Source organism: Netta rufina (genome assembly GCF_964035555.1).
Source record: "Netta rufina genome assembly, chromosome: 14".
NCBI lineage: Eukaryota > Metazoa > Chordata > Aves > Anseriformes > Anatidae > Netta > Netta rufina.
This window is the reverse complement of record NC_140137.1, coordinates 20,658,749-20,668,718: the sequence shown is the minus strand read 5'-3', so window position 1 is coordinate 20,668,718 and position 9,970 is coordinate 20,658,749. Positions and strand designations below refer to the sequence as shown.

At 39.6% G+C, this 9,970-nt stretch overlaps 1 protein-coding gene across 1 annotated transcript in view; it reads right to left on the bottom strand.

The window, feature by feature from the left end:
* Positions 1-4,664: 4,664 nt before the first annotated feature.
* KDM3B (lysine demethylase 3B) overlaps positions 4,665-9,970 on the bottom strand; it is a 53,204-nt gene continuing 47,898 nt past the window's right edge. The window contains exons 22-24 of the mRNA XM_084295365.1: positions 8,764-8,940; positions 8,117-8,251; positions 4,665-6,010 (exon numbers count right to left, since the gene is read on the bottom strand). Coding sequence (XP_084151491.1) covers positions 5,930-6,010; positions 8,117-8,251; positions 8,764-8,940 — 393 coding nt within the window. The 3' untranslated portion in view covers positions 4,665-5,929. The remainder of the gene's footprint in view (positions 6,011-8,116; positions 8,252-8,763; positions 8,941-9,970) is intronic.

Here is a 9,970-nt window from a genome sequence, read left to right as displayed (position 1 = left end):
ACATCAGCAACTTTCCATTACATGCAAGAGCTGAAAACAAAACTGTCACTACAGACAGTGACAAAGAACATTTTGTCACAGTCTGCTTTTGGATATGAATGGCCACAATATGATTGCATAAGGGACTGCACAATTTACACCACTGATTGCACAATTGACCTACAAATAGGATAAAGGAAATCTGCTCTCACACATCCAAGTAACACAAACCTGCACTTCCCTCATCAGAACAATTGCATTTCTATCCCCACGAGTTTTGTGCCAGGGATCAGGTAGAGAACAGCTCTGTTACTTGAATAATACGCTCATGTTCAGGTGAGTGAAAGATGCAAATGGAGAAAATTCAGAGACTTGTTGAGTACAATGTATGAAAAGACTGTGAGTGCTGAGTAACTGCAGCGTGGGTATGTGACACACAAAGAAAACGTGCCTTAGTGTTCCGAACTGTTTAATGTGCCAAGGAATAGCAGGAACATTTTCAATAAGAGGTATAAATAGTGATAAGAACAACAAAATATGAACATCAACATTAGTAAAGCAGGTGGTCTTGTGAATGTCTTAAGCAAGAGTCCATTATAAAGTGGCAAATTAAGCTTTAGAACAACTCCAGGAAAAGTATTTTAAGCTAGCAATTTACATGTATAGTTAGCAACAAGGAGCTCTATTTCTTTCCATATCATGAAGAAGAATGAGAAATTAATTACCTTCTCACAAGGAGAAGCTGCTGGTACTGAAAAGCTATTTTTGTAACAAAAGACTGCTGTAGGTCAAACTGAAATAGAATGATTTATTACTAAGTTATTAGTAACGTTGCATAGTGTTGTGTAACTAAGATTGTAAGACTTATCCAGGAAAGCAATTCATTGATTGCTTTCAAATTAAGGCTGTGTATTTTCTACCACCAGATACACTATTGCTGAAGTAACTGATCATAGAATCATAGAATATCCTGAGTTGGAAGGGACCCTTAAGGATCATCAAGTCCAACTCTTGACACCGCACAGGTCTACCCAAAAGTTCAGACCATGTGACTAAGTGCACAGTCCAATCTCTTCCTAATTCAGACAGGCTCAGTGCAGTGACCACTTCCCTGGGGAGCCTGTTCCAGTGTGCAACCACCCTCTCTGTGAAGAACCCCCTCCTGACGTCAAGCCTAAATTTCCCCTGCCTCAGCTTAACCCCGTTCCCGCGGGTCCTGTCACTAGTGTTAGTGGAGAAAAGGTCTCCTGCCTCTCGACACCCCCTTACGAGGAAGTTGTAGACTGTGATGAGGTCTCCCCTCAGCCTCCTCCTCTTCTCCAGGCTGAACAGGCCCAGTGACCTCAGCCGTTCTTCGTACGTCTTCCCCTCAAGGCCTTTCACCATCTTCGTAGCCCTCCTCTGGACACTCTCCAACAGTTTCATGTCCTTTCATGTCCTGATGACAAATGTGTGTTCTACAAATGTTTAAAACGGTCGAATAACAATCCAGTTTATGGCCTAAACAGTGAGGCAAGGGAATCATATCTTCCTTGACTAGAGAAACTTGAGCAAAGCTACATTTACACCAATGCCAGGTCAGATGTGGAGATCCTACCAAAACTGAGGTTCAGGCAGAAGCTGCTCTAATGAATAGAAATGACAATTACTCAGTGCTGAAGAACACAGTAGCTCTGGAAAAAAAATAGCACAATAAATAATGGTCTTAGGAAGAAAGGTGAAGTGGAAGATCTCAATAGAAGCCCCACCTCTGAAATTTAAAGGTGCACTTTGTAATGTAAGAGTATCAAACCTTGAAAGGACTAAGGAAAACAGAGACAAAGTGTAAATTGACAATGTAAACTGACATCGTAGAAGTAAGGCCCTAGAACTGGATAAGATTATTCTGAGAACATTTCCTTTTCTCACCTGTTTTGCTTTGTGATTGGAAGCCATTTAGTTTAGAAGAGACCTTCATACTGAAAGCAGCTTTATTTTATTAATTCTACATCTTGAAACTCACTTTACCATTTTTTGTATGAGTCTGTATATAAGCACAAAGATAAAATAAAAAGTTCTTCCAAGGGGGGTGGAGGGGGAAGATGGATATAAACAAAAGTAAGATGAGTTGTACCTGGTCATTTTTCAAATGCCTAGTGGGAGTATGCAGCTGTTTTTCAGTGGTTGAGATTACGGATCTTAGAGACACTGCCACTTAAGAGGAAAGGAAGCTATGGGCTGATTTCAGACTCTGGGGTGCAATGGGAGATAGTGACCACAAGCAGGTCTATGCAACCCAAACAGACGTGGCTTAAGTTAGGGGAAACACTGACGGTGACATTAAGATGGGTTTACTTACCAGTAAGATGTATTGTCCACAGGTGCTTTCATGCTATGCTTCACTTCCATGCTGTGTAGTTCCATGCTCATTTTCTACTTAAACAATACTTGTAAGATATGCTAGATGCATGAGTAATTCACTAGCACATAATACATTTCAACCAACACCTCACAACTAAAGAAGTGAGGAAAGAGAGGGAAAGTCCTATATGCAATACATTTTAGAGAATATCTGTGCCTGAAAACTTTTCATCTTTGTATTGCAGGTAAATCCAACTTACTGTTTAACACCTAACTTCCCTTCAATACTATCCTGATTCCACATCCCCAGGTTCTATAAGAGGTGACGTCAGAATCTATCAGAGTTTTAAATGAATTATACATCCTTCAATGTATTACTTTTTTTTCTTTCTCATTTATGTTGCCTTGTTCAGTTTCCTCAGAGTACTGTTTATAAACAGATAAATTATTAAATGTTGTAAAATTAACCTTTGTGGACTGTGGTATTTTTAATCAACATCAAATAAGGGATGAAGTTGTTAGGTTGAAAAGGCATTTCTTTCCCTTCATCTGAGACTGAGAAAAAGAGATGAGTGCGTCCTGTGTAATGCTTTGAAGTATCTGTGAAACTGTTAAATGACAATGCTGCGTATGCCCTCTTGCATGGTTGAACACACATTAACCTTCTGTATTGTGAATGGAATCTAAATTCACTTGGGCAGGTAAACAGCTGTAACAGCCTGAATCCCTTCTCTCATTTGCCTGTAGTTCCACAAGATACCAAGACACAGCAAGGTTTTAGCTAATATTAAAAAACGCTGCCTGCCCACTGTCTTATGCAGTTCCATTTAGTAATAGCAAGACCACATTCAGTAGAATAAATGTCATGTAAAAGCTAAGGATGTTTGAAAGAAAACACAACCAAAACAACCAACCCCTCAGTTGTCTGGGATTTTATATATAAACAGACACATATATAACTACGCATATACACTTATAAAAATATATACGTCTCTCTCTCTACATGGTTATATATATGATCTACATATTTTAAATTAATATACAAAAATGTATGTTTGCTGATACATGGTATATGAAAATTCTATTTCAAACATTCTGAAATTGTTGTACAGTGGCAGTTATATTTTAATTAGTTGGACAGAGTTCTAGGAGCTGACAATTCATTTTTAATCAACGGAAAATCTTACGTTGGTAGAAAACAAGCAACAACTGGTAAGTGGATTCTGAATCTAGCTAAATGCCAATCTGTACCTCTTATAAAAAAAATACCTACTTGGAAAAACTTGCCAAAGGAAGTGGTAGCCTCTACCTCTTGATCTATACAATCCAGATAAAGGATAAAAATGGTCAAATATAAGTTAGCGCTGATTTGACCAATCAATTTACATTTTTTTCCTGTCTTATATGATCTAAAATTTGCTATGTATTTCTTAATTCTAATCTGTAATTTTTGTGCAAATCATTCTTCTGTTTTTGTTTGAATACTGCCTTAGATTAATTGTACTCTACGATTGTTAAAGAGGAAATTCAAGAGTCAAAAACAATGTTTGATAGACTCAAACCAAACAAAGGCTCATTATGAGATGCAGAACTCTTGCTGTAGATCACCGCACTGCAGATGACCCAGCTATTGTATTACACACAGCTAAGTCTTTGTCCTTATGATCTTCATCTAACTCCCATAATTGCTGATACATATGCAAAAATGGGGAAACATCTCAACCAGAACTAGACATTGAGAATGGATTGTATGCACAGAGTCCATTAGGAGAGCACAAGGAACTCTGTGTAACAGGTATAATACTGATGCTGAATGTTTAATGGCTCTGGGATAATCCTTTTAATCTGCAGAAGACTGGCATAGCCCATACTTGAAGGACAGCTGCAAGGGTATGAATCCAAGGATTAAACTACTCGAATCAAGCAATCAACCTGAAATGCTGCCAGCCAACAGGTCAGTGAAAAGAACTGCTACTGACATCACAATCTCCAAGGCCAGAAACCAAGAAATCTTTACAAGCCCATCCATTTCTTCAGTAGAGAGGGCAGCTCTGAATCCCAGCCTGGTAGAAAGATTGCAAGAGGCAAGGAGCACAGCACAAGAGATGTGGTTTATGACAAGACAGATACTCTGCCAAAATTAACTCATGAGTTAGTTTTAATCAAGAGCCTGGAGACAGCTTGGTATGCTGCCTGCATATACATATTTGGGACCCCATGCCTAAAATACCCAAGCCAGACCCAGGGCAAGAAATTATCAGCTAGCCTACACTACCACTAGCAGAAACTGAGATAACTTCAAAGCAGGCGTATCAGTGGCCAAAACTGAAAGAAATTGCCCAGACTGTTACAGTAAATGACTTTTATTTTTAAAAAAATGAAATAACCGTGAACATATTAACAGGCCTGCAGGTGGCACTACAGTACAGCTGGATATAAGGTAGATATATTTCCCCATGTACCCAGACAATGAAATCCATTGCATCAATGCTGACATTAGCAAATTCTGAATACAGTTCTATCAAGCAGAAACATTTTACTTAAAATAGTTCTGGACAAAATTGATTCTGAAAGTTAACATTTCCTTCACTTTTGGAAAGGATAGATGTTTTCAGCAAGCACTGGTCTGGGGTGAACTATTGCCTGCAGTTACCAGTGCAGGGAGAGATGTACAACATCTCTACATGAGAACAGAGTTCATAGTTCTTTTCACTTCTCTTTCTGAGGAAGCAGCGGAGACATGGGGATAGAGAAAGTGGGTGAGGAATATGGGCAAGGGAGGTGGGGTGTCAATTTCTATTCACTCTCCTTTGGCTGTTTTTGTGCTATTTTGGACTGCTTTCTAAAAATCACTTCTTTATTTTATTGAAAGGAAGACTAAATGTAATGCGCCTTTCCTTGAAAATCCAAGAACAGTTGTGGTACTTCAAAAATACTAAAAATATCTACTTTCATGAAATATTAACTGTTTCACTACAAACCTAGTTTTTCACTAAATACACAATTCTCCTATTTCTGGAGTCTTCAGGGGGAAAAAAAAAGTGGGTTCTCCCTTTATTTCTGCAACTCTACAGTGTATAGAGAAATGGCTACAAGAAGGGGAGTGCAGAGAATAGCTTTGTCTTTTTCCTTGGCCTGTATTTCACATGGGAAGTTTACTTAAATTTCTGCAGTTGGGCTACTGTTGGTCACACTCCTTTAGCAGCTATCAACTAAATCTGCAGTAGGACAACCCACCTCCAGCAAATTCCTTCTAACTTTGTGGAGACTAACTAGGCATGAGGAAAAACATCCACACTCTTTACACCATTTCTATTTATAATATGCAGGAACACCAAGTGGTTTCCATGTTCTTCCAATTTGCAAAAGGCCACAAGAAAGGGACATGGCACCTTTCATTAGAATCTGGAATTCTGCATGTAACAGTGCAACCTTCCATTAGACCTTCAGCATTGAGGCAGCGTAGAAAACAGTGGCTGAAGAGTGTGTGTAATACTGACCACACCAGCTCTTAGTGAGAAGCCTCTGCTCCTGCAGAGGCAGTCGTGCAGTCCCTGTATATACTGTGAGCAAAAGGCTTACTTCACAGGGCATTTGGAATTAGCAGTTCCTATGATCTAGCTAGTTTGGATTCATGAGCCTTCAGTGTGCCAACAGCATCTTTCACTGCGTGGTAGATAATGTTCTTCACCTGTAAAAGGAGAAAAAAAAATCAACTTCTCCAGACTAACAAGGAGTCTAATGTACCTATGCAATCAATGCTGGCAGCTGAATTTGTGATAGTTAGCAAGTATACACAAAGTATATAATGTTACTGCTTTAGTATATCAGCACACATTTAAACTGTCACAGCTAGACTACACAAATATTTCTGAGACCTACATGCAGCAATTTGGTTCCACAGCAACTGACTTACTCATGTTGTTTTAAGATAAAGTCTCTACTTTATGAGAGCTATGAGGAAGTACACTTTTAAGTCATTCAAAGGCTTTACTTTGAAGAAGTCCTTTTGATCCAAGTCACTTATAGATACATATGAATCAAGCCCAAAAGGAACTTATGCATCTTACAGAAAGGCAAGCAAGATTAGAGGTGAAAAATCCACTAGTAACCACAGTATTCTGTTCTATGTTGAGCTATCTAACAGTCAAAGCTATATATTGTTTCAGATTTATTTGAATTCAGTTTCAAGTAGTTTAACTGTGCCAGTTCAATTAACTGTGAAGCACCAATATTTTTCCCCAATATACACATGATCTCAGTCTTGTGTATCATTTGTGTGACAGTTAAAGGACTTGAGTTATTCTACCCCATATACATATGTCGATCACAAAAACATACATACATATAAAAATATTATAATACATTAATACTATATTACAGGAAAACGAGGAAAAATAAGAAAGTAAACATTGCAAAGATCGCTTATGAGGCACAAATCATAGAATCACAGAATCCTTTAGGTTGGGAAAGACCTCCAAGATCATCAAGTCCAACCATTAACCTAGCACTGCCAAGTCTACCACTAAATCACATCCCTAAGAACCACATCTGCACATCTTTTAAATGCCTTCAGGGATAATGACTCAACCACTTCCCTGGGCAGCCTGGTCCAATGCCTCACAACCCTCCCAGAGTAGAAGTGTTTCCTAATATCCAACCTAAATGTAACCACTATTCATTTTCACCGGGCTACTTTGTCAGTAAGTAACCAGCTTTTATATTATAATTTTTAATCTATAATTTTTAATGAGCATTCGTCATTTTTTGCAACCTATTCATTTATAGGCACACTACCTCATCTTTATAACTACAGCTGAAGAGCTGCAGTGTTCAAAGATGAATCCTGACAACGTGTGTTTAGAGTACTGTTTTACTTTAAAATCCTGTGCAGTGAGAGTTGAGAGTTCTGCTTTACTTTAAAATCTCATGTAAAAACATATAGAAGCTCACAGCAAATTTTCACCAAATTCGTTGAGAGAATCAACATGGGAAGTCCTGATGTTCTTGGGTGACATACTGGAGCATGGTTACATATTGAGTAGTCATCTTTTCAAGAAGAGCCATTCAGCAGATTTCTGCTCCACCTTCATTTTACATGCATGAGATTGCTAATACAAAAACAATGCTGACAACAAAATTTGTAAACTACACAAATATTAACTCTTTAGAGGCACATATCAGTGAAATCAAGAAAGGCCTCCTTACAATCTTCCTTATGTATGACTTACTGCCTTAAACACAATGTTCTATTTCTTTTTAGTGAACATAATATTCTGTGTTTAGTTACTGGTTTAAGCAGTTGCATTTCTTCAAAGCCAAAACACACTTCATTTTCCTTTTCAGGATTAGTTTAAATAAGCAAGCCCTTCAGTCCACAGCAACTCTCTTTCAGGTAATACAAAAACAAATACAGGTGTTGTTAGTGAAATAAACATCTCTTCAAAACAAAACATTGCTTTTTGCTTTTTTTGTAAGGATTTTTTCCTGCTATACATCACTGCTATTCAGGATTCAGCCATTTATAAACTAATTAAAACTGAAACATGCACTAGTCCAATAGTGGGATAGTTCTTTGGAAAGTTAGAAGTTTATTACTAATTTTTGTTTATATGATACTGTAGACATAGATACACAATTATTATTTGAAATACTTATCAAATGAGAACCTCCGAAGTTGTGTAAAGTTGTTTTGTTGTTGTTGTTTGTTTGAAATCTTTAGTTGCATGTTTCTAATACTGAACAAATGTGGCCAAACACAGGATGTATTTAGTGACTACCATCATAAAACGGTTACCTGCAGTTTATCCTCATGGTTTGTATGTGTATTAGACAGATGCCTGAACTCCTGGGTCAGACGGAAGCAGTGCTTCACATGTTCTGGAGATACAAAATCTTCTGCCACTTTAATGCAGCTGTACAAATTATGGACCTAGAACAAACCATACAGAATTAATACAAAAAATAAAAACAGGATGTTTGGTTCTTCTGCATTTGCTTACCAGAAACAGGCATTGAAGCCTATTGTGGTTTCAACTAAAATTGTGTCTCTAATGTTAGAACAAAATACATGACATCTCAGATGTTCCCTTGTCCTCCCTCACATGCTACTCTTGCAAAACATAACTTCCCATCTCTTCTCCACACTTTATCAGAATTCTCTTCCCTAGTCTGAAGTTTTACCATGCAGAAATGTTTTCCAACTACTTGTTCTAAATATTTTCTTAATTCTATCACACTATTGTACACATCATTCAGGTATTTGTATCATTTTTACTAACATAATGATGAAGATTCAATTCAAATAAATCCTGTAAGAACTGCATGCACAGAAGAAGGAACTTAAATCAGCAACAATAACTAACAGTTATTTGGAAGTCACAGTTCTACTGTGCTTCTAATTCAATTCCATTAGTCAATATGGCATAGAGTTGGCATACTTACCTGATGGGGAGCACCAGCAGGAATGAACACAGCATCTCCTAGGAACTGCACTATTGCCCAACCTTGTACACCATACTCATCATAGAGTCGCTTTCGTAAGGTCTGGTCCAAGTACCAGCTTTGGTCATGAATAGGGTCATGATCTGGGGGATTTTCTTGGCCTTGCTCTTCTCCAACCTAGGGCCAAGATACAAGATTAATAACAATAATAAAAAAAAAAGCCATGACACAGTACCTCATTACTGCTGTCTCACAAAAAGCTCTGTACCAAAACACATACCAAACATATCCTTAAACTATTTCAAAGTGGGATGCTGTAGTGGGTTTACGTGGCAAGGTTTTGGTAGCAGGGGGCCATAGGGATGGTTTCTGTGAGAAAGATCTAGAAGCTGCCCCATGTTTGGGAAGGGCCCCATTGTTTTCCAGATCTGAGCCAATAAGCGATGTTGTTTGCGCCTCTGTGACAGCATATTTAAGACAGGGAAAAAAACGCTGCGCCACATAGCAGCCGGGAGAGCGAAGGGAGTGAGAAACAGCCTTGCAGGTGCCAAGGTCAGTGTAGAAGGAGGGGGAGAGGTGCTCCAGGCGCCGGAGCAGAAGTCCCCTTCAGCCTGTGGTGAGGCCTATGGTGAAGCAGGATGTCCCCCTGCAGCCCATGGAGTACCACGGTGGAGCAGGGTTCCACGCTGCAGCCCCCGTGGAGGAGACCACGGTAGAGCAGGCGGCCCTGCACCGATGGAGGCTGCCACCTGTGGAAGACCCCTGCCAGAGCAGATTCCGGGCTGGACCTGTAGCCCGTGGAGAGGAGCCCACGCAGGAGCAGGTGACCTGGCAGGAGCTGCTGCCCGTAGGGGAGCCAGGTTGGAGCAGTTTTCTCCTGAGGGATGGACCCCGTGGTACGGACCCATATCTGGAGCAGTTCTGGAAGAGCTGCTGCCTGTGGGAAGCCCACGCTGGATCAGTTCATCAGGGACTGCATCCCGTGGGTGGGACCCCACAGCACAGGGGACAAGAGTGACCGAGAAGGAGCGGCAGAGAAGAAGTGCTGTAGACTAACCATAACCCCCATTCCCCCATTCCCCTGCGCCGCTCGAGGGGAAGAGGTGGAAGAGGGTGGATGGGGGGGGAAGGTGCTTTTGGTTTCTTTCCTTTGTTTCTCACTTCTCTAGCTTGTTAGTAATGAGCAATAAATCTTACTATCTTCTTA